The 26,928-nt window shown below is 33.0% G+C and overlaps 1 protein-coding gene across 1 annotated transcript in view; it reads right to left on the reverse strand.

The window, feature by feature from the left end:
• Nucleotides 1-26,928, reverse strand: part of CFAP47 (cilia and flagella associated protein 47) — a 365,678-nt gene that overhangs the window by 260,246 nt on the left and 78,504 nt on the right. The window contains exons 22-24 of the mRNA XM_081043051.1: nt 15,044-15,185; nt 9,581-9,675; nt 4,478-4,637 (exon numbers count right to left, since the gene is read on the reverse strand). Of these exons, the coding sequence (XP_080899177.1) occupies nt 4,478-4,637; nt 9,581-9,675; nt 15,044-15,185 (397 nt within the window). The remainder of the gene's footprint in view (nt 1-4,477; nt 4,638-9,580; nt 9,676-15,043; nt 15,186-26,928) is intronic.

The raw sequence follows: 26,928 nt of genomic DNA on the forward strand, positions 1-26,928 counted from the left end.
ATTAGACCTAAAAGACATCTATGGAACACTCAACCCTACAAGAACACATACTTCTCAACTGCATGTGGAATATTTCTCCAGGGAAAGTCATATTCTAGGGTACAAGGTAAGCCTCAATACATCTAAAATGTATTGAAATCATACAAAATATGTTCTGCAACAACAATGGAATAAAATTCGAAATCAGTAACAAAGTGAAATTTTGGAAATTCTCAAATATGTGGAAATTAAACACCACACTCCCAAATTACTAATCATCAAGAAGAAATGGCAAGGGAAATTTTAAAAAATAATCTGAGATGAATTAAAATGAAAACAAAATATACCAAAATTTATGGTACACAGCTAATGCAGTGCTCAGAGTGAAATTTAGTGTTACAAATGCCTATATTAAAAAAGATAAATTTCAAATCAATACCTAACTTTGTACCATAAGAAATAAATAACGAGTAAATAACAACCAAACAAAGCAAATAGAAGACATAATAAATAATAGAACAAAAATTAATTGAATACAGTATAGGAAAAAAATTTTTAAATTAATAAAATCAAAAGTTGATCTTTGAAAACATCATGAAATTTTAAAAAAAAACCTTTAGTAAGAATGAGCAAAAAAAAATGAATATTCAAATTACAAAAATCATGAATATAAAAGCGAAAATCACTATTCACTTTACATAAACTTAATAAAAGGATTATAACGGAACACAATGCATAGTTGAATATAAAGAAGTTAGATAACCTCGATGAAATGGACAAATTCTTAGAAAGACACAAACTACTTAAATTGATTCAAGAAGAATTATAAAATCTGAATAGACTTACAAAAAATATTAAAGTAGCAATCAAGAAACTTCCCATAGAGAATAGCCAAACACAGATGGCTTCATCGGTGAAATCTACTAAAAATTTCATGAAGAATAAAAATCTTCACAAAAATAGAAATGATGGAATACTTCCCAAGCCATTCTTTAAGACCAGGGTAACAGAAATAAATACTTCTGTTTATGACCAATTTATTTTCAACAAGGATACCAAGACAATTCAATGGAGGAAACAATATTCTTTTCAACAAAGGTGCTGGGACAAGCAGATATGCCCATGTAAAAGAATGGAATTGGAGTCCTACCTTAGGCCATATTAAAAAATAACTCAAAATTGATCATAGATCTAAATGCAAGAGATAAAATTATATAACTTTGGGAGAAAACATAAGAGTAAATAACCATGACCTTGGGTTATATAATGTTTTCTTAGATATGACACTATAAAGCCCAAGTGACAAAAGAAAAATAAGATAAGTTAGACTTCATCAAAATTAAAAGGTAGTTTTCATCAGTTGTCATAATCAGAAGGTGAAAAGACAAATCCCAGAATGGAATGAAATATTTTCATATTACATTGTGATAAGGGAATTTTACCCAGAATATATAAAGAACACTGACAACTCAAAAAGACAGCTGAATTTTTAAATGGACAAAGGATTTGAATAAACACCTCTCCGAAGAAGATACACATATTTACAATATGCACATGAAAATATATTCAACGTCATTAGACACCACAGAAATGCAAATAATAACTACAATAAAATATCACTTCATACGCACCAAAATTGCTAAAATAAAAAAAGATAACAAGAAGGGTTGGTGAGAATGTGGAGAAATTGGAACCCTCAATCATTGCTGGAACCCTCAATCATTGCTGGAATACACTGTTACAGTTGCTTTGTAAAACAGTTTGGCAGTTTCTTACAATGTCAAAATAACAAATTATCCTAAGATCCAAGAATTCCACTCCAAAATATATACCCGAATAAATGAAAACATGTGTGTTCCTAACTATTTTATTCATAAGGGACAAAAAAGTAGAAACAAACTAAATGTCCATTAACTGAATGGACACTAAATGAGCATGAATAGACAATACGTGACATATCCATACAATTATTTGGCAATAAAAAGGAATGAAGTACTGATTCATGCTACAACATGAACCCTGACATTATTACACTATATGAAAGAAGCCAATCACAAAAGGACGTGCATTGTATGATTCTATTTATATGAAAGGTCCACATTAATCTTATTCTTAGAGACAGGAAATAAAGTAGAGGTCAACAGTGACTGAATAGAGGGGGAGATGGGGAGTGACTACTAATGGGTATAGGCTTTCCTTTTCCAGGTGATAAATATGTTTTAAAATTAAGACTGTGGTGATCATTGTATCACTGAGGATATCTTAAAAAATACCATGTTGTATACCTTTAAAAGGTAAATTTTATGGTGTGTGAAATAAACTTTAATAAAGTTGTTATCTCAAAAAACAATACTTTAAAAACTAATGTCATCTGAGTGTACACTTTGTCTTTCTTAAGGTATCTAATTTAAAAATTGAAGAATGTGAGGCAAAATAGAAGGCAACTTTTTCTTCTAATAGTCTCATCTTCTTAATCAGCAGTAAAAACAACTAAGAAAACAAGAAAAGGAAGGCACACTTCCTCTGGAAATACTTACTAAGGAAAAGTTCTGAGGGCTGTTTTCAGTAACACGTGAGCCAGGAAAAGGAAAAACTGTCTGCACTAGAAGGAAACAAATGGTGGCAACCAAAGGGTCAAGCAGATGCTATTCCAGTTCCAACTCAAAAGGTCTCTGTAACTCAACTCCAACTCCCAAAGATTCCAGTCTCCACCCAGCTGTTTGATCCTGACAAACCCAGCACTGTTATCCAATCTGCTAGCTTTGATCTGCTAGAGGCTTGCTTCACACTAAGTCAATGCCTTAGAGATGGAGAAGTCTCCAGAACTGATTAAGAAGATGGAAGAATTGAATGATGTATAATCTTCTACAAAACACATTAGGTGGAAATAAAATTCCAAATTATTTCATCAAATTCTTGAGACATCGAGAGCAGAAAGAAATTCTTACTATTGACTTTTATTTTTTCTGTGGATAAGTTCACTGATACTGTTTCACCTTAAAACTGATAGGAAAATCTATTTTTAAATAGGTATTTTCAAAGGTTTAAAGATAATCACATATAGAATAGAAATAGGATGTATAGTATGTAGAACAAAAACTTTATCGATACATAAAATTTAAGAAAAAGAGTAAGAAAATATGAATGAAATAAAAAATAAAATGGCATGAAAATGAACAAATATATAACATAAAATATGAATAAATTAAATTCCCCTCTTAAAAAATCACATTTTGGGCATGCACAAAAACATAAGCAAGGTCCTTTGGTTTGTTATAATTTATTCTAAACTTAAAAGACACAGATTAAAAATAAAGTGATATATCAGCCAAAGGCAGAAAAAGGGAAGACAGTGGCAATGTATCACACAAACGGCATTTAAGGAAACAGAATTTTGTAGGGGAAAAAAACATTATTTTAAATGCATATACTTGTTTATAAAAGCTACATTAGACGTAAACTTTCTATAACATCTAAGTATACAAAGCAAAACTATTGCAATCAAAATTTTAACAAACTGTCATTGTAATAACAGATTCAGGGACAGACTGCAGTAACAATTATAATGTAATCGTAATATAAATGTAATATAATTGTAATGTAATAACATTATATTAACAGATTCAGGAGAACAGGGAGTAGAAAGAGAGGGGGAAGAGGAAAAGAAAAGATATAAATATTGTAAATGAAGAGACAAATTTATTAGTTACCATGATTTGATATTATAAACTATTTACTTAGAAAACAATGTAGAATGATATTTGAAAAAATTCCAGATCAAACCAGAGAAGTTCAGTACAGATGTATCAGAAAAAATATACATACGTTCTTTTTATACACTGATAGTTAATCAAAAAGAATGGAAAAATTCTCATTAGCAATAATGTAGCATATAAAATAAAACTTCAATTTCTGGAAAAATATGCTATTCTTTAAATGAAAAAACTCAATGATGTGCTTTTTTCTATTAACAGAAACTGGAAAAAATAAACTACAGTTCATTTAGAAAAGTAAATGTGTAAGAATTACCATGAATTTTTGTAATAGGTATTTAATGAGAGAAAATCTGTCATACCAATTATAAAAAGATACAATAAAATTGTTGTAATTAAAAAAAAACAACAGAATGAAGTTGAGCTATAGGTAAACAGAGATGCTAGTCAGCTTCCCTCAAAGAAAGCAATCCAAGAGTACAAGCCAGATGCTGCAATGCCTTTTTTGATCCAGCCTTGGAAGTCACACACCATCACATCCATCATATTGCATGGGTTATATATCAGACCTATTTGATGTGGGAGGGGACTGCAAGGGCATGAATACCAGAAGGTGAGGATTACTATAAGCCATTTTTTAGGATTACCACAAAATTCTAGTAAAAAACTTCTTAAAACTCTTTTAAGAACATGTAACAAATAATCTAAACTTTTGTATACATGATAAAACAATACATGAAAGATAAACTTAAATAACAAGAACAAATATAGGGAGAAGTACTTACTTGGACAGAAATATATCGAAACACTACACTCTGTATGTGGTTGTAGAATCCCACTGAGTACACTAAGCTTGAATATGCCATCTTTGAAAAGTTTTTCAGTCTTACTAATATCCAAAATCCACTGTACATCTCTTGACGTAAAATTATGTAAAACAAGATCCTGTTAACACACAAAAATTTATAAAATTGATAATATACAATATAAAATTTAGTTGGCATTAACATACCAACTTGATGGGCCTATGTACAAAATCAAGCAATTAAAAGTGGTAATCATAGATAGAATGTTTTAAAAGTGATGTTAGGCAAACAAAGAGGTATGCAAATACGTTCATAGTTTATTAACTATGAAAGTTACACAAAGGATAGAGAATGAGGTAAAAAAAATATCAAAGTTGTGATGCTAGCAAGCAAATATGCAGAATAACAAAATCTTCATTCAGAACTGTGAGAATGCAAAATGGTACAGTCACTTTAGAAGAAGAGAGTTTGGCAGTTTCTTATGATGTCTACCGTATGACCCAGTAATCCCACTCCTAAGTATCAGTTTAAGTGAATTGAAAATTTATGTTCATGTGAAAATCTGTATGTGAATGTATGAAAAAACACTGTAAAAAAAAAAGATTTCCTTCAACTAATGAATGGATAAACAAAATGTGGTACACATCCATCCAATGGAATAAAATTTAGTGATAAAATAAGTGAAGTATTAATTCATACAAAAAGATAAACGAATATTAAACGTATTTTGCTAAGTCAAAATGGCTATTTATTATGTGATTAAATTACCTGTCATTCTAGAAATGTCAAATTATGTGGATGGAAAAAAAATCAATGATTGCCAAGTGTTGGTGGGAGGAGGAATAGCTGACTGCAAATGGGTTACACAAAGAAATTTTAGTGTAAGGAAATTATTCTGTATGGGACTGAAGTGGTAGATAAATTATTCTATACATTTTTCAAAACTCATAGAACTATAAAGAGTGAACTTAAATGCATGCAAATTTTAAACAATCAACCAAGATGTTAGGGATCACAGGACAGACTGTAGGTTATGACACTTTATTACAAATGTACGAAATAACTTCACTGATGTTAGTGGGGGTGCAGAGGAACAGCCTAGGTAACTTTGGAAAACTATATTTTTGACTGGAAACTGTAAAGCCAAACACAAAAAGTTACTCTTCATAAAAATGTACGCTAATTGGTAAATGTGTTAGCACTTCTAACAGGCTATAGGTTAAAAATTCTGAAACTTTTTTACTAGTGCACGAGGGTTAAACAAATAAGTAAATAAATAATAAATAAGAGAGTCAGATTTCTAATTGTCAGAGAAAGGAGTTAAAAATAAGCAAGGGACAAAGAGTGGAATTAACCTTGTGGTCTTGGATTATAGTCACTGTCAGAGATAATCAGTTTGAACTCATGTTGAGAGGGAGAGGGAGAGGGAGACAGAGAGAGAGAGAGATGAGAGATGAGATAGATGATAGATAGATAGATAGATAGATAGATAGATAGATAGATAGATAGATAGACAGACAGACAGATGACAGACAGATAATTATAGATATATGTGTATTCATGGGTTAGTATACATACAAGTATTTCTTGGCTCTATTTGTCGAATGGGTCTAGTACACATGGCATATCAGTAGCAACTAGCACACCTGGTACACAGATCTTGGCTTCTAAATACCATTCTCCCATAAAATGTACTGGTGTTTCTTGGAGAAAATGTTGATTCAAGTAAAATAAAAGATGAGCCTGGGCCATTTATAGTGCCAGAAAATAAGAGGATGCTTAAAAATCATAATGATGAGAGAGTATGTTAAAGGTCCAATCTAAAAGCTTCCAATGACCAAAGTTGAAACAATTTTAGCAACAAAATAAGTAATGCAACAATGGGTTATAACTGAAAGTATAAATGTATGGGAGTCCATACTGATATATTATGCAAATACATACATACATACATACATAGAAGAAGGGAATAATTTTTCTTACAGAAAAATTGCACATAATATTCCCCTCTAGAAAGTGGAGTGTGACACTATACCCACTGAGTATGGGCTGAAATTGACAACTCACTTTTGAAGTATAGAGTGTGGAAAGGAAAAGATAATTTCTTCAACTTTACAGTGGATAAACTTGGCACATATCACCAGTGATAAGTCATGTTGATATCATGTGCTCCCTTAACGTGATGTGACAAAAAGGACATTTCGCCTCCCCGACATTCTTCCTCAAAACCCATGAAAAATAAGAACTCAGTCTAGTCAAGTGGAACACATCACACAAACCAAAATTAAAGAGTATTCTGAAAATAATGCCATACCAGTACTCTTTAAAATTGTCAAGGTAATAAAAAAATTAGGAACATTGAAAGTCTGTCACATATCAGAGGAAACGAAATGAAATATAGAATCCTGGATTGGTCCCTGGGACAGTAAAAGGATATTAGCGAAAAATTGGTAAAATCCAAATAGAATCTCTTAGTTAGTTAATATTGTACTAATGTTAATTTCTTAGTTTTGAAAATTGTCCTATGGTTATATAAGGTATTAACATTAGGAAACGTTGTGTGAAAAATAAACAGAAACTCTCAGTACTGTCTCTGCAATGTTTTGGTAAATCTGGGAGCTAGGGGGATGACTTGAGTGTAGATTCATCTTTTCGGTGCGACATACTATTAAATTAAACCTTAAACTGGGGTTTTTATTAACTTTACTCTTCAAAAATTTGAAGGGTATAGAATGATCCATATAATTGTGACAACAAAATAATGTACTTTGTTTCTTTCTAAAGCTTGATTGTTTTAAAATATTTAGAATACAAAAATGAGTCAATTTTATTCCGGATGTCTGTAAGTACTTAAGCATCTATTTAATAATTGTATACTCTGTAAAAAAGTTCATTTGCACCTCATAAAGAAAACAACACCTTTTAAAATAGAAGGTGGGCACGAAATCGTCCTATTTGAATGCCTCATTATTCTCATTCTGAAATTAAGGAAATGGTATTAACTATTCACACATTCCATATCTTATCCTAAGAACAGTACTAATACAGCTATAGAGAAACACTTTAGGTTCTTTACTATTGTTATTTTTCTTTATAATTTTATCAAAATAGTATATGTACACAAGTTACACAAATACCTCAAAAATGCTATAAAACAGCTGTCCCACTCAACTCCTCATCAACAGTTCTGCTTCCCAGAAGCAACCAATTTTAGCCAATTCTGATTTGGATTTTCTCTACTAGTTATACCTTAATCTAAATGTGACGTTGATATGCCTTGCTTTAGGTTATTTACAGCTGCCGTAACAAATGACCACCAACATACTGTTTTAAAACAACACAAATTATATTATAGTGTTGTAGGTTAGAAGTTCAACACAGATATTACTTGACCAAAATCAAGGTGCTGGAAGAAATTATGATACTTTCTGGAGGCTGTAGGAAAGAATCTCTTTCCTTGTCATTTCATTACCAGTTTCTAGAGGTCAGACACGTTCTCTGGCTGGTGGCCTCCTTCCACTATCTTCAAATCCAGCAACACTGCATCATTCTGCCCTTCTTCTAACATCACATTTCCTTCTGATCACAGTCAGAAAAAGGTTCTGTTTTTAACCACTCGTGTGAGGACCTTGGAACCTAGATAATCTAGGATAATCTCCCTTGCTCAGGGTCCTTAATCTTAATCACATTACACATCAGCAAAGTAACTTTTGCAATATAAAGTAGTGCATTCACAAATTCCGGGAATTAAGAATTAAACAACTTTGGGAGTCATACTTAGTACTACCACATGACTATTTCACAATTTATCAGATTCAGATATTGCATCTTGATTGCCCACTAGTAAAGTAGAGGATTAAGCTCATTTGCATTACCTCCACTCCTCTCTCCACCTTCCAATTTTGGATATTTATATTATATTAATTCTTCCATTAGCCACCTGCTAACTTTAAACAATGTATTTATATCTCTAGTTCTTTTTCTGTCAACTGTAGACAATTCCCTTTAATTACCCACTATGTGAGTTTCACTCTTCTATAATTCTGAACCTTTCTGTCAATGTAACCTTCACATACACACATACATTGTACATATCACACACATCATTTTACATATAATACATTACATATGATCACATTTTAATTCTGCTCCATAAACATATTAACACTTCTCTGTATTATGTATTTTATTCTGACTCTGTAAATATCATCCATGGCAAATCCAAGTAGTGTATTGTCACATTTCCTTCTCTGTGGGGCCAATGTGACATCTTTACCACCCAAAAGACTAATATAAAATAATATTGAATGTCAACTGTAACTGAAAGAAAAGGTCTTCCTTTTATATGCTTCAGTCACATTTTAATTTCAGAAGAGACCTTTTATTGTTCTCTGACTATAATTTCATGTACATTCTGCTATTATTTTATGGGAGTAATGTTAAATATTTTCTTCAGATAAATGTTCTTTAAGCTATAGAGGCTCAAAATTTATTGTAGAAAAAGGAAAACTACAGATACTAATTTCTACAATGTATGCATGCGCTTTCTTCTTATACATGTCTTTCTTTTCTTTCTAGGTGGATTCATAATTAGAAGAGAGGCAGAGCTATCTAGTAAGAAAAAAGAGATTATCATAGAAGTCACTTTATTATATACCTAGATTTTTTTCAATTTTTATTATTACCTCTAGCCACATTTCCTTACCTGTATGGAACATATTTCACATTAATTTTAATCATAGCTTCCACTTGTACAAGGAGAGAGGGAAAATTTAATTCTTTTTAAAATAATTTGAATAGTTCTATCAAATATATGCATATATAAAAAATGGTTTTGTATGTGCTTGTATACTTGGACAATTACCTCTGAGAAATATGAGGTATATATAATATATATACATACCTCACAGAAATATGAGCAATATATGTACATATGTTTGCAAGTTATATATGCATATATATATGCAAGTTCTCTAAAAATGAAAGGAGTCTTATAACACTTGCTTCATAATAATAAACTCAATAAACTAAAAACCATAATCAGAAAAACAGTTGTAAACTGCACCAATTCTCTATACATACCTCAGTTTTTGTGACCTTGTTATGAGGAGTCATCGTGTATGATGGGATTTCAAATATAAAATCAGTGCTGGATAATCTCAATGGTACTTGAACCACTATGAAATGAAAGTAAAGAGACTGATAAAATATTAACAGATATAAGCTCATAGATAATTCTTCCTGTACTTTTCAACATGCAACAATAAAATATACAATTATTTTCTATTTTTATATTCCCAGCAAGACAAAAATAAATAAATTTTAAACATTTTTAGGATATCTTGGTTTAGCACATCCATAAAGTTCCAATTTTGTATTTTAAATGGTAATTAATTACAAGTAAAATAGAAAAATTACCCTTGAGACAATAGAATACAGATTATAAGAAATATTGAGCTGAGGAAAAAGTAAAAGTTAAAATGATCCCCAAACAAGAGTTTCACCAATGTAGTACAGAAGTGAAAAGAAACACAGAAGCTATTGTCTGTGTGTATGAGAAACACTGAATTGTACACCTGAAACCTATGGAAATTTACCAACACTTGTCACCCCAATAAGCTTTAATTTAAAAAAAAAGAAACACAGAAGCAAAAATTATGGGAACGAAGGGTATAGATAGACAGATAGACAGATAGATAGATAGATAGACAGACAGACAGACAGACAGACAGACAGACAGACAGATAGAGATTGCATATCATAACATTCATACATGAAAAAGAAAATGGCTATTCTACTGAAGGCTAGAATTGGTAAAATCTGTAACAAAAATACATTAGAGAAGATATTATTACCTGATTGAAAATCCTATATTTTTTAATCGTTTTATTTTTTAGAGCAATTTAGATGTACAGAAAAACTAAATGGAAGGTGAAGAGATTTCCCAAATACCCCCCCTGCCCCCACCCCATATGCACAGTCTCCTCCATTATCAATATTCTCCACCAACCAGTGGTGCATTTGTTACAACGATGAACCTACAATGACACATCAGTATAACCCAAAGCCCACTGTTTACACTAGGGATCACTTGTGGCACTGTAAACTTTATGGGTTTGAACAAATTTATAATGACATCTATCCACCACATATATCACACAGAGGAGATTCAGTGCTCTAAACATCCTCTGTGGTCTGCTTATTCATTTCTCTCTCCCCACATCCCCTGGAAACCACTCTTTTTATTGCCCATAGTTTTGCCTTTTCCAGAATGTCATGCAGTTGAAACGATACAGTGTATACACATATATATATACATATACACATATACATATATATATACGTGTATATATATACACACACACACACACACACACACACACACATCCTTCTGGGTTTGGCTCCACTTAGTAATATACATGAAAGGTCCATGGGATCTGTATCAATAACTTGATAGCTCATTTCCTTTAAGCATTAACATTCCACTTTGTGTACCAACGTCTATCCATTCACCTACTGAAGGACAGAAAGGTTGCTTCCAAGATTTAGCAATTATAAACAAATCTGCTTTAAAACATTTGTGTAGAGGTTTTGATGTGAACATAAGTTTTCAGTTCCTTTGGTAAAATACCAAGGAGCACGATTTGCTGGATTGTATGGTAAGAGCATGTTTAGTGTTGTAAGAAACCACCAAATGCCCTCTTCCAGCGTAGCAATATCATTTACCATTCCCATCAACAATACAATCTCACCAGCAATTGCAGTCCTACCAGTTCCCATTGTTCCACATCTTCTTTAGCACTTGGCGTTGTCAGTGTTCTGAATTTTGGCCATTCTACTAGATGTGTAGCAGTGACTTATTATTGCTTTAATATGCATTTTCCTGATGACATATGATTTAAAGTATTTTATATGCTTTTTTTGCCATTTGTATATCTTCTTTGGTGAGGTGTTATGTTCAGATCTTTGGCTCAGTTTTTTATTCGTTTTTTTCTCCTTGAGTTTTTAAGTTCTCTTTATATTTTGGATAGCAGTTCTTCCTCAGATATATCTTTTGCAAATATTTTCTCCCAGTCAGTGGCTTGTGTTTCGAGGACTTCACTGTCTTTCACAGAGAAGATATTTTTAATTTTAATAAAGCCCTGCTTATCAATGATTTCTTCATGAATCTTGCCTTTGTTGTTGTATCTAAAATGTCACTGCAAAACCCAAAATTATCTCGAGTTTTCCTATGTTATCTTCTAAGAGTTTTATAGTTTTGAATTTTACATTTAGGTCTGTGATCCATTTTGAGTTAATTTTTGTGTAACACTGTAAGGCCTAGATTCATTTTTCTTTTTCTTTTTTTTTTTTTTTTTTTTGGTTGTGCCTACCCAGTTGTTCAACACCAAATTTTAAAAAGACTATCTTTTCTGAATTGTACTGCCTGTATTCCTTTGTCAAAGATAATTTAACTACATTTCTGTGGGTCTATTTCTGGGCTCTCTTTTCTGTTTCATTGATCTGTCTATATTTTTGCCAATACCAAACTCTGTTGATTCCTGTACCTTTGTAGTAAATCTTGAAGTCACGTATTGTCACTCCTCCAACTTTGTTCTTCTCCTTCAAAAGTGTGTTGGCTATTGTGGGTTTTTGCCCTTTCCATATAAACTTTGAATCAATCTGTCAATATCCCCAAAATGGGCTGATAATCTGATTGGGATTGGATTGCATCTCTAAATCAAGTTGGAAAGAACTTCCATCTTGATAATAGTGTCTTCCTATATATGAACATGGACTATCACTTCATTTATTCAATTCTTCTTTGATTCCTTTCGTTAGTTTTGGAGGTTTCTTCATATAGATCTTGTAAATATTTCGTTCAAGATTTATACATGAGTATTTCATTTTGGGGGCTGCTAATACAAATGGTATTTTGTATTTAATTTCAAAATCCATTTGCTCATCGCTGGTATATGGAAAGGAATTGACTCTTGTATATTAACCGTATATCCTGCAACCTTCTTATAATTCCAGGAGGTATTTTTTAATCAATTCTTTTAGATTTTCTACATAGAAATCATGTCATCTGTGAACAAAGATAGTATAGTTCTTCTTTCCTAATGTATGTAAATAATTCATAAGTTTTAAACCATGCATTCTGAGTTGTGTGATTAAAATCTTGTGGAGTCCCACTCTATCCTGACTGGGATGTGAACCATCCCTTTGTCCAGCATATTCACGCTGTATATGCTCCCAGCCCCTTAGTCACTTAGTAGCCATCTTGGTTATCAGATCAACTGTCACAGTATCGCACTGCTTGTGTTCAAGGAACCCTTATTTTACTTAGTAAAGCCACATTCACATAACTTTTATTATGGCATATTGTTATAATTGTTTTACTTCATTATTAGTTATTACTGTTAATCTCTTACTGTGCCTAATTTATAAATTAAACTTTATCATAGGTATCTATGTACAGAAAAAAAAAAAACATTGGATATATGGGGCTTAGCAACATCTGTGCTTTCAGGTACAGAAAAAAAACCACATTGGATATATGGGGCTTAGCAGCATCTGTGCTTTCAGGCATCCACTGGGTGTCTTGGAACTTATCCCCCGTGGATAAGAGGGGTCTACTCTATAGAGATCACTGACATCTGTCAGACAAATATAAAACCTCAGTGATGAAGTCAAAGTTCATGAGCAGATAATTTATATAAGGCATATATAATTAATAGCGAAGATAGAAAATTTTAATCCATAAGCAATCAAAGAAATGAAAATTGAAATTATGTACTTTTAATCACACAGAAAGATATCCAATTTCTTTAATTCAATGCTGCTTAGAGTTTATACTGGAGGAGGGGTAAACAGCACGACTCTCGACAAAAGCCCTTTTGCAAGATGCACCAAGAACTTAAACACATATATGCTTTAGAAGGAATGCAGCCAATTCAGAGAATCTCACTTTCAAAAAAATCTAAATAAGGACAAGAACCATGTGATTTCACTCATACAGAACAGAAACAACAAATGAACAAACAAGTCAAGCTCATAGACACAGACAACAGTATGGTGGTTATAAGAGGGTACGGGTGTGGGAGGAAGATGAAGAGGGTAAAGGGGGTCAAATATATGGTAACAGAGGGAGACTAGACTTTGGGTGGTGAGAATGCGATTCAATACACAGATGATGTAGTATAAAATTGTACATTTAAAACTTATATAATGTTATTAACCAATATTACCCCAACAATTTTTTAAACAATAAAAAAATTTAAATAGCGAAAAAGTATTATACCCAAAAACGTTCACTTTTACAGTATTTATATTAACAAGAAAATAAAAAGGAAAGAACCTAAATGCTTCTGATTATGCTTAAGTAATGTACAAGACACACTTACTGGATAAAATGTTCTGCAATAGTTATCAGTATTAGTAATTAATAAGGGTCTATAACATCCAAGTAAAAGTTTGTATCAAGAGGGAACAGATTTCAACATAACATAGGCAGTAAGAAATCAACTATGTTAAAAAATAAACTAATACAACCAAAGTTTGGAACAAAAGAAAAATACCAAAATATTAATAGTATGTTCTAAATATTCACATTGCAGATGACATCTTCTGTTTCTACATTTTCCAATTTTCTTTAATGACGATACATTATTTTTAAATTTTTAAATAAGTAAATTTTATTTTATTTTTCATGAAATTAATTTACCTAATTCAGAAAACAAAATGTGACAATGATTACTTTATTTCCCTAAGAGGATTATCTTAAAACAAGGGAGAAAACTTTAACTTCATGGAGCCTCCCTATCAGCTGTGGAATTCTTAATTCTGTATTTTAAATGGGAGTGAAATAAATCTCTATGTTGTATATGCTTCTTTAATGAGACTTCTATTACTAGGTCTTAAGTGCGATTATTATTGACAACATAATGCGAGAACTATAGAAACAAAATATAGTATAATATAGTATAGACTAGATTTAACTTTTCTGAAAAATACTTAGGCACATATAATAAACTGCAAAGCCAAAGCTTTTCAAAAGTATGGCTTACACAGTGCATTGATTTTATACCTGAACATTTGGAGAAAATGAGAAAATAAATATTCAAAAAATATTTCAAAATTTTTATATACTTATCCTTCTTTACATGTACTTAGTCCTTTAGCAACCTATCCCTTAGGAAAAAAATATTTTCTAATATAAAATTTCCATCCTTTCATTGTATAGCCAATGTACTTTATTTTAATAGTTTAAATTGTAATGTAATCATTTTAAAACTGCCCACAAAATGAATAAAGTACTAAAACGACCTTTTTTAAAAATGATATCCTATTTTTTAAAGCAATGGTCATACATCTGAGATTATAACTCTATTAATCAAAATTCAAGCTCACAGACTCACAGTTTAAGTGAAACACACAGCAATTATATCATAATTTTACTTTCCACTATTTGGATTTTTTAAAAATATATTTTGATTTTTTAAACTTAGCTTAAGTGTAAATATGTGGATTATGCACATCAATTGAATTTTTCATATTACATACCAGTAGCTTGAACAAAACACATTCGAATAAATGGTGTTGTCTTTGGAGTCATAGCAGATTCTGATAAGCGACACTGAGTATTAAGTTCTGGAGCATCGGAGCAATTAATTCGAACTTGAAAGCTAAATTCATATGTTGCCACCTGACAGACAAAAAATACATTACACATGTGACTATTTTTGCTATAAGAAATCTGTGATACTATTTTTACTATACATGTAAAATGTACAACTTGATGATTTGATATACACATACAAGTACATGATGAAATAACACCACAATCAGGTTAATTAACATATCCATTACCTCACATAGTCTTCTTTTTCTTTGTGAATTTGTGTGTTTGTATGTGTGTGTGAGAGAGAGATGAGAACACTTAGGATCTATTCTCTTAGCAAATTTCAAGTATAAAGTACAGTATTGTTACCAGAACTACCATATTACCCGCAATTTTACTTCCAGGTATTCATCCCAAGGAACTGAAATCACAATCTCAAAGAAATACCTACACTCCTATGTTCATTGTAGCGCGATGCACAATAGTCAAGATATGGAAATAACCTAAATGCCCACCAAAGGATGAATGGATAATGAAAATGTAGTATTATAGATACATGCAGTGGAATATTTTTCAGCTTCAAAAATAAAAGAAAATCATGCCATTTGCAACACCATGGGTGACCCTGAAGGAAATTATGCTAAGTGAAATAAACCAGACACAGAAAGACAATGTATGATCTCACTTATATGCAGAATCTGAAATAGTCAAATTCATAGAAGCAGAGAGCAAAACAGTAATTACCAGTGGTGCGGGGAGGAGAAAATGGGGAGATGTTGGAATAGGGGTACAAAGTTTGTTATGCAAGATGACTACGTTCTGGAAAACTAATGAGATACTATAGATTTAGCAAAACTGCAGATTAAAAATAGACAGCTTTTCAAAAAGAAAATTATTTTGTAACATTGAAAGTACATTTTTCAAAATATGACTTGGTTTATTTTTCTAAAATAATTCCAGAAATAATTCTTAAGAATAAAAATATAAAATTTAAAAATAATTCCTATTAATTCAAAATGGACCAAAGGCATAAACATAAAATACAAATATATAAACCTTATAGAAGAAAATATAGGAAAAAATATCTTTGTGATCCTTGGTTAGGCAAAGATTTCTTAAACGTAATACCAAAAGAACCATCTATAAAAGAAAAAAAAAGATAAAATTGTACTTTACGAAAATTCAAAACATATGTTAAAGATAATGTTAAGAAAATAAAATTACCAGCCAAACACACATTTCTGACCAAAAACAATCCAACTTGTATCCAAAATATATAAAGAACACTCAAAGATCAATAAAAAAACCTAATGAAAAACTAGGTAAAAGATTTGAAAGAGAATTCATAAAAGAAAATATACATAAATGGCATATTATCACATGAAAACATGTTTAACATCATCAGACATTAAGGAAATACAATCAAATGAGATAACGCTTCACACTTATCTCAATGGTTTAAACAAAACTGACACACTGCAAGACAACCGATCCTGTCCAAAACATCCATGGACACATGTGGTCCATGACAAAAGTTCCTTGAAATTTGGCTCTGTCCAAAAAGTCCATGCTTAGAAAACATCTCTGGGTTCAAATAGCCCATAACATTTATTTCTATTTTTGGTTTACAGGATTAATACATAAAAAATACTACATGTTTAATTGGTCCAATAATTGTGTTGTGGCTGTATTGCCAATAATAACACTTGCTGCCTCAGTAGCCTAGCTCGTAAAGGCACATGGGATTAAGTAGGTGGGTCAGGGTTTGAATCTTGCAGAAGAGAGAGATTTCTATGAACTATGGACCAAATGTCTCCATGGACGTTTTGGACAGGACCAAATGTCCACTAATTAAATGGCATTACCAATTACTGATAAAGATAGGAGCACCTAACATATTTACACATTGGTGAAAGAATGCAAAAGTTTACAGTCATTTTGGAAAACAGTTTTCCAGTTTCTTAGAAAACTAAATATTTACTTAATATAAAGCCCAGAACTCTCAACCCTAGGGATTTACCAAAGAGAAATGAAAACTCTTTCATACAAAAACCTGCATGTAAATGTTTATTGTGGCCTTATACATAACTGCCAATACCTGAAAACAAACCTAATTCCCTCCAAATAGTAAATGGATAACAAACTTTGCAAATCCATACAATAGAATAATTTTTAACAATAAAATAGAATAATTCATAGAATAGAATGCAAAAATAGATTAAAGCATTATAATATGGATGAATTTCAAATTCATTATTGTGAGAGATGCCAGTCTGGAAAAGCAATATACTTTATCACTTCATTTATATAAGTGAAAAGGCAAAATTATACAAACAAAATGAGATCAGTGTTTGCCATGAACTGGAGGAGGGGAGAGGCTGACTATAAATGGGCACAAGAAAAATTTATGAAAGGTGATAGAACTGTTCTCTATGTTGATTTTCACATTTGCTATACAACTGTATAATTTGCCAATATTCATATAACAGAAAGAAATCTTTACTGTATCATATATTGAAAATAAACAAAATGAAGTTAAAGCTAACTCCTTAGTTCTGATTTTTATATATCTGGATTCAAAATCTAAAACAGACTAACAATATAGGCATCTAGTCAAATGAATCACAGACGAATGAATACTTAGAGCTTCACGTCATCTTGGCAATTATATAGTGCTAGCATTCATTTTTAAATGAACAATGTGGTCCAGTCTTGATTAAAAACAACAAAAACAAACAAACAAAAAACGAGTTTGCATCAAAAATGAGAAAAAGAGCCAATTTTGATGTTTAGGGCCCACACCAAAATGAAAGAAAAGGATGACAACAGTCAAATGGTGGATAGCCAGCTCCAAATGCCCATCCCTCCATACAAACATTGAAAAACAAGCAAAAGCTGTCAGCACCAACTTTGTTAGAACTCTGGAAAATAGTCAAAGATTTACAGCAACCAAGTGAATACTGAATCAAGAAAAAGACAACTTGAAAACAGCAGGAAAGCTTTGTGGCACTTACACTTGCCCTTGTGCCTCTGCCTTCCTAACACAGTGGCAATCTTGAAGATGGTAGCCTGTGGCCCAGTATGGGACCCTGGTATCTGGTTTTGGATGGAACAGAGCAGATCTTATTCACAAATCATTGTGTCTATTCTAACCTGTTGGGGGCTATCTGAAGAACTGATGAGAGGTAGTTGTTTTTGTTTTGCCTGACTTCAAACTCACTCGGGTCAGAAAAGCAGTGAACATTGCTCAAAAATATTTTCAGGCAAACAAAAAATTTGTATCCACATAGGACAGAAGATTATGTGGACACATGCAAGCACAGCCTACATGCAAGCACAGCCTAAAGCCTGGAAAGAGAAGCTGAGGACAAAGTTTCTTTGAGAAATCAGGGCATTCAAAAGCACCCATGTGTACTGAAGAATTTAGAAAGCCACAAGTATGCAGAGGGCAGGATATGTATGCCGAGGGCAGGATATGTATGCCGAGGGCAGGATATGTATGCAGAGGGCAGGATATGTATGCCGAGGGCAGGATATGTATGCCGAGGGCAGGATATGTGCTAAGAAAAGACTTGAGGAAATCCTTTGTCTGATCTCTAGGCTTAGTGAATCAGGAAGTAAAGTTATAAACGGCCTAACTGCTGAATAAGTATACGGGCACAGAGTCAATCCACAAGGAAATCTCTATCAAAACATTAACTGAATACAAGCTAAAAGAACAGAGATTTCAGGGACCACACACAGCAAAGAATACATTCTTTGCAAAAAATAATTTGTAAAAGTCACTAAAAAAAAGGGTAAGTAGAGCCTTCAATAATCAAGAAAAGTAAATCATGGGAAAGGCAGATAAAAATCTGATTTCCAGAGTTACCAAATTATAATAATCAAATATCCAGTTTTCAACAACAACAAAAAAAATCGAAATGCATACAAAGAAACAAGAAAGCATGGCCCATTCAAAGGAAAAAAATAAAATGACAGAAACCATCCCAGAGGAAGCCTAGGCATAGGACCCACTAGACAAAGATTTTAAATCTACTGTGTTAAATATGCTTGTGGAGCTAAAGGAAACAAGAAAAAGAAAACCATAAAATTATGTATTTTAAAAATGAGAATATCAACAGAGACAGAAATAATAAAAATCAATGAAACCAAAAGTTGGTTCTTTGAAAAGACACAAGAAATGGACAAAACTTTAAGCCAGACAGAAAAACAAAACAGTGTATTTCATGAATAACTAAACAAAAAACGAGTGTGGACATTACTATCAACCATACAAAACAAGGGATTCAAAGAGAATTTTATCAACGATTGTATACCAATATAGTAAATAATCTAAATGATACTGACAGATTCATAAAAAAAACAGAAATTACCAAAACTGACTGAAGAAGAAACAGAAAATATGAACAACCTAAAGAAGTGAAGAATGATTCAATAAGACTTCCCAACAGAGAAAACTTGAGGACCAAATGGTTTCACTGGTAAATCGTACCAAAAATTAAAAATTAACACCAATACTTCTCAAACTCTTCCAAAAAATAGAAGAGGGAAAACTTCCTAACTTATTCTATAAGGTAAACAGTACTCTGATATCAAAGGAAGGCATTACAAGAAAAAAATTACAGAGCAATATCCCTTATGAATATAGATGATACAGTCCTTAGGAAAATACTAGCAAACCAAATCTAGCAGCATATTTATAAGTGTTATATACTTTGACCAAGTGGGATTTGCCCCAAGATTGAAAAGGTAATTCAACATACAAAAATTAATCAATGAAATACTCCGTATCAATTCAATGAAGGAACCCCCCCCCAAACACACACACACACACATACACACACAGTGTCATGTCAACTGATAGAGAGAAAAAACATTCGACAAAATCCTATACCTTTTCATGATACAAGCACTCAGAAAACTAGGAATAGAAGAGAACTTCCTCAGCATGCTAAAGAGCATTTATGAAAAACTCAAAACTAACATCATACTTTATAGTAAAATACTGAAAGCTTTCCCCTAAGATCGGGGACAATACAAAGATGTCCATTTTCACCAATGGTATTCAATATTGTACTAGAAGTTGTCACCAGAGTAATTGGGGTGGGGGGAAGGGTGTGAAGGGGGGTACAAGGCATTCAGATTAGAATGGGAAGATTAAAACTGTATGTATTTGCAGACGAAATGATCCTATACAAAGAAAATCACAAATCATCCACAAAAAAGATAATAGAACTAATAAATCATTCAGCAAAGTTGCAATGTACAAGGTCAACAAACAAAAATCAATTGTGTTTCCATATACTAGCAATGAACTTTCTGAAAAATAAACAATTTCATTCATAATAAAATCCAAGAGAGTAAAATTCCTGGAAAAAAATTTACCCAAGTTGGTGACAAACTTGTACACTGAAAACCACAATTCATTGTTCAAAGAAATTAAAGAACTTCTACATGAATGGAAAGGCATCCCATATTCACTGATGAGAAAACTTAATTTTGTTTAGAAGTCAGAACTACAGTAAGCAATCTACAATTCATTGCATTCCTTATCAAAACTCCAATGGCCATTTTTGCAAAAATGGGAAGGCCAATCATTAAATTCGTAAGTAATAGTCTCTAAATAGTAATAGCTAAAACAATCTAGAAAAATGAGAACAAAATTAAAGGACTCACATGTCTGGATTTCAAAACTTACTATAAAGCCACACTAATAAAAAACAGTGTTATACTGGCATAACAACAAACAATAGATAAGTGGAACAGAATTGAGAGTCCAGAAATAAATCCGTACATCTACGGCCAATCAATTTTTTGCAGGACCTTTTAATGGAGAAAAAACTTAGACCTTTCTCTTATACCATATACTTAAATTAACTCAGAATGTATTAAAAACTTAAATGTAAGGCCTAAAACTATAAAATTGTTAGAAGAAAACTTATATATGTAAACCTTATGACACTGGACTTAGCAATGATTTCTTGGCTATGACACCAAAGCAAAGGCAACAAAGGTAAAAATAGACAAATGGGACTAAATCAGACACAAAAATATGTGGGCATCAAGGGAAATAATCAACAGAGTGTAAAGGCAATCAATGAAATGGTAGAAAATATTTGCAAATCATATATCTGATAAGGGATTAATATCCAGAATACATAAACAACTCCTACAACTCAACAACAAAAATTCATCACCTAGTTTTAAGGAAGAACTTGAATGGATATGTCTCCAAAGATGACATACAAATGAACAACAAGCATATGAAATCACACTCAACATCACTAATCATCAGAAAAATGCAAATCAAAACTGCAATAAAATATAACCTCACATGCATGATGATGGCTACAATAAAAAAAACAAAAAACAAAAATAGTAAGTGTTGGTGTGAATGAGGAGAAATTGGAACCCTTGTGCACTATTGGTGGAAGAGTAAAATGGTGCTACCACTATGGAAAACAGTATGGAAGTTCCTCAAAAAGTTAAAAAATAGCTACCATTTGATCCAGCAATCCCACTTCTAGGAATACATACAAAAGATTTAAAAACAGAGTCTTGAAGAGATATTTGCACACCTATCTTCATAATAGCACTAGTGAAACTAGCCAAGAGGTGGAAACAAAGCAAATGTCCACTGACAGATGAATGTAGTATAAATATTATTCATTCTTAAAATGAGAGAAATCCTGTCCCATGCTACAACATGAATGGTCCTTAAGGACACTATGCTAAGTGAAATAGTTCAGCCACAAAAGACAAATATTGTATCATTCCACTAAAGACATCTAAAATAGTCAATTTTACAGAAACAGAAAGTAGAATGGTAATTTCCTGTGTATAGTGTTTCAGATTTGCAAGATGAAAAAGTTCTGGAGATTTGTTTCACAACAATGTGAATACAACACTACTGAACTGTACACTTAAAATGGTGAAGGTGGCAAATTTTGTTACATGTTTTTTCCATTAAAATATGAAAATCCAAAACACTGTGCTAAGTGAAAAAATCCAGACACAAATGCTCAAATATTGTATAATATCTTTTATATAAAATATCCAGAATAGGTCCCCAGAGAGTGAATGCAGATTGGTGGTTGCCAGTGGCTGGTGGAAAGAGGGATGGGGAAAAACTAATTGCTTAATGGGTAAAGGGTTTTACTTTGAAGTGATGGAAACGTTTTGAACTGAGATATAGGGAGTGAATATACCATACTGTAAAGGCACTAAATGCCACTAAATTGTTTACTTTAAAATGGTTAATTTTATGTTATATAAATTTTCTCTCAGTAAATTATTCTTTAAAAAAATAAAGGAAGTCAATCAAAAGTTCCCAGAAATTCCCCCAGACACCCACCATTTGATGATCTCAAGGTTCTAAAGGAATGAAAAAAAAAAAAAAAAAAAGTCTGTTTTTGCAAAACAATTGAGAGACTGTATTACATTAGGTCACACATGAGGTTATTCTATTTATTGAGATTAAACAGCTGAACTATTCTTTCTACCTAATATTCTCCTGTCTTTTAGATGGATGCCTCTGAAAGACAAACTACTCACTCATAAATTGCAATGGCCTAAACCTTTGAATTCTAACTAGTAATTTTCTCCCTCAACCTGAACTCATCAATTAAAAATCGAAGAACCAGGGGGAGGGTGTGTGTGTGTGTAGGATTTGGAAGTAGCTCCAGCCTCAAATAACAATTTTGGAAATTGTAAATTTATATAAATAATACTAATTTATTAGAAATTTAAAATTATTAAAAAATTAACATAAAATAACTGAAAATGCAACTGAAATAAATGTCAGTGCTGAAATATTTATATATGTAAAAATTATTACTATACTTCAAGTTACATTATAAATATGAAAATGATCAAAATTCATTTTTCCTAAAGACTCATTTATTTATTTTTAATTAGGTACCACTTCTTTTATTGAAACTTAGCATTACTTATGTTTAAAATAATTTTAAAACATCAATCTTGCAACTTTCTTGGTAAGTTTCTAGAAGTGGGAGCAGGACAATAGGCAAGAATGGCAAATGTTTTAAATGTAGGAAAGGTGAGTAACAAAACCAGTGACATATCTGAGTTTCCAAGATCATGACAAGAATTGACGGTTTCAGAGGTACATACTCGTATACCTGTGCTATACTCAGAAAGCCCATGCTTCAAATAGAGCTAAATAATGAAAGGGGTGTACTGAGAGCTCCACTCATAGAGATTACTTGGGTTTCCATTTTGTTTTTATATATCAGCTGGCTGCTATGCTCTGGAAGTGTCCCCAACTCTACCCCAAATTCACATGTTGAAATTCTAATCCCCAAAGATGACAGTATTAGGCGGTGAGGCCTTTGGAGGTGCTTAAGCCATGAGTGTAGAGCCCTCATGAACGGGATTAGTGCCTTATAAAAGAGACCCCACAGAGCTCCCTAGTCCCTTACACCATGTGAGGACACAGCAAGAAGTCTGCGACCCAGAAAATGGCCCTCACTCTTCGATGCTGACTCTCAGCCTGCAGAACTGTGAGAAATAAATTTCTGTTGTTTATAAACTACCCATTCTGTGGTATTTTGTTACAGCACCCTGAACAGACTAAGACACTGGTCATACCACTGCCAGTTCCATCTCCTGTCATAGACTGCTTTTGTACATAGAAGCATAAAAATATCATGGCATATTTTATTTTCATGAATGTTTCATTTACTTTAACAAATAAAAGCAAACAACTCATTCCCATGGTAATCTATTTCTGCAGTGACACCAGGACACAGATGTCAAGGAGTAAATTGAATAAAGATGTATTTCAAGTACATATACTACCTGCCTTCATATTTCAGTCCTTGAAAGAAAAACAAAACTTTGCTTTATCTTATTTCCCCAGGAATTTTTCATTATTAATCATCAGTAACTAGTTATGTTTTGTCTCATTTCTATTTTACCTCTTCTAGTTTGTCTAGGTTTATTTTCTTTGAGTATTAACATAAGTCAATACTGTCTATCATATGTATTTGAATAATACGCACATTAATTTTAGGCTACTATCTTATTATTTAAGATTTTATATACTATGGACTCATATTTTAAATTCAAATAATACTGGCAGGGCCAAAAAAAATGTATACAAGTGGACACTTTGGTCAATGTTGCTCAAGCAGTAGTTCAGCATCATCAGAAGTGTCTGGACGCTGATGGTAACCACTTTGAGCACCTCTTGTAATTGCAGAAGTCAAACGTGACTTGTATTCATCTTTTGTTACTGGTATATACTGAGTATTACAATTTTAATAGTTTTTTTTTCCTTTCTTAAAATGTGTATACATGTTTTTGGCACCCTCTGTATCTAAAAGTATGTTTCCCAAACCATCATCCTCGTCTGACTGGGATGGATAAAGACCGGTTCCCAATGGAAGAAGCTGAGGGGAATGGAGGACGAAGTCAATGGAAACGTGAAGACAAGGAACTGAGAGGCCAGGGTTCTGGATGGACCACCACATGGATACTGAAATCAGTCAGAAAATGAAAGGAGTGGGGTACAGGATACACAGTGAGCCTGGCTGGTAGCAATGTCCAGAGACCATTACTCTGAGTAAGAGGAAGTGGTAAAATCACATACTAGAAACTTCAAAGCAGCAGCCATTTTTTAACAGATAAAGACCATCTAGAAAAATCAACCCAGGGAGCACGACTTCCAGAAAGCATCACTTCTAGAGCCACGCTCAGACCCACAGGAAAGGCTTCTATAAGCAGCAGTGCCTTAGAGAAAGCAATGTTCACAGTATGAAGAAACCACGAAGGGAAAGGAAACCCTAAAAAGTATCACAGACTTATATAAGGGTAGGGATCCTAGAGGACAGAGGGCAAGGGAAAGAAAGCCAGGTGCAAGGGAGCTCAGAGCCAATAGGGGTGAGAATCTGTTCAGAGGGCTCTACTTTGGGAATGACAGAGGCGACTTGTGATCATGACAGATTAACTTCTGACAGTCACTGGGTCCAGGGCTGGGTCCCAAAGTCAGTGATAATACCAGTGGAAGACTGGAGTAATGAGAGACGTTTAACACAGAGCATGACTGTGGGCTTCATTCAAGAATGTCTGATGTTGTTAATGATGATGATGTTGGAAATTACCAAGATAATGAAATGTACTGATCTCAGCCCTTAGTTGTCTCTTTTATTTGAAGTATAAGGCCTTTCTCCCTCCTGAAACATACAAGTTTTAAAAAAAAAAATACTGCATGCCAAACACAGAGCTGAGAGTCGATCCCTGCCTTCTCTAACTGCCAATTGTGTGCATGTGAGAAGTCATACTGGACTTGCCTTCTCTTAACTCACATCTTCAGACAGTTTACATAAGGTTGTGTTTGTAGCCAAAATAGCCTGTAATTATTCAGAATACAAAATTGAGGGATTCCGGGAATTCTTTATCCATGTAAGTCTTATCCCTTCAACAAAACTGTAAGGACATAAGACATCTTTTACACAAAAACTCAGTGATACATGGGGGAAAATTTTAAAAAAAGATGAGTTCTATCATTGTGAAACCATTGAGGTGTCTAATGAAGAGGGAAAACTTTGAAACTTTTGTGATGTGTGCCATTCCAAGTACTTTCCTAGATGTTGTCATTCAAACAGAGGAATACCTCAAGTGGGAAAATGATATTCTGATGAAGAAAAGAGTCCAGGGGCGGCCGGACGGCTCAGTTGGTCAGAGCGTGAACTCTTAACAAGGTTGTGGTTCAATTCCCGCATGGGATGGTGGGCTGCGCCCCCTGCAACTAAAATTGAAAACGGCAACTGGACTTGGAGCTGAGTTGTGCCCTCCACAACTAGATTGAAGGACAACGACTTGGAGCTGATGGGCCCTGGAGAAAAACACTATTCCCCAATAAAAAAAAAAAAGAAAAAAGAAAAGATTCCAGTCCCCTGGCCAGTGTTGGTAGACAAAAATGCTTATGCCTAGAAAAGGGGCAGGTGACACTGAAATGTCCTCTATTTTCATCCTCGAAGGATCTTTCCTGGTTTCCTGAAAGAACGATTGTAAATCCAGAATAACCACTGTGAAATGTTTACCCAAAGCTTGCATATCCTTGAAGGGCAGGCAAAGGTGGTGTGAAAAAGAAAAGAGTGAACAATTTTCCCTCACTTTCCAGAGCTTTAGGGAAAATATAGAGCAGGAGAGATGAGAGCTGCAAAGAGCAGGAGAGCAACTGAGGCATGAAGATTAACCAGCCTGTGTTCATAGGGCAGAACCTGGGCCATTGTAGCAGGAAATGTTAGGGTAAAAATAGGGAAAGATCTCGATCTGTGCTTTCAAATACACTTTCTGTGATGACAGAAATGTTCTGCACTGTCCAATAGCCATGTGTGGCTACTGAGAACTTGAAATGTGGTTATTTTGACTAAGAAAGTACATTTTTAATTTCATTTAATTTTAAATAATGTAAGGTTTAACTGAACTATCCAAATATTTAAGTTAAGTACTCATTAGCATAATTCTAAATACTGGCCCAGAAGACATGTGAGTGGCCCACAAGGAAAAGAGGGGCTTCAGTGACTTACTGTAAACAAGTAGTCCAGCCATGATACCAAATATACAACTCAATTGCCCACCAGCACTTTTATGGTACCCAAACCTGGAGCAGGAAGGGAAGGGTTACAACTGGAAATAAATCAAGTCCTTTACTGGTGATTTCACATTTTCCTGCTACACAGGTCAACCAGGAGAGCACCCACTGACTATTTACAACTACACAGACACACACACACACACACACACACACACAACAGACAACTTATAGATAACTATAAATATAATGGAGGACATTTAA

Source organism: Rhinolophus hipposideros (assembly GCF_964194185.1).
Source record: "Rhinolophus hipposideros genome assembly, chromosome: X".
Taxonomy (NCBI): domain Eukaryota; kingdom Metazoa; phylum Chordata; class Mammalia; order Chiroptera; family Rhinolophidae; genus Rhinolophus; species Rhinolophus hipposideros.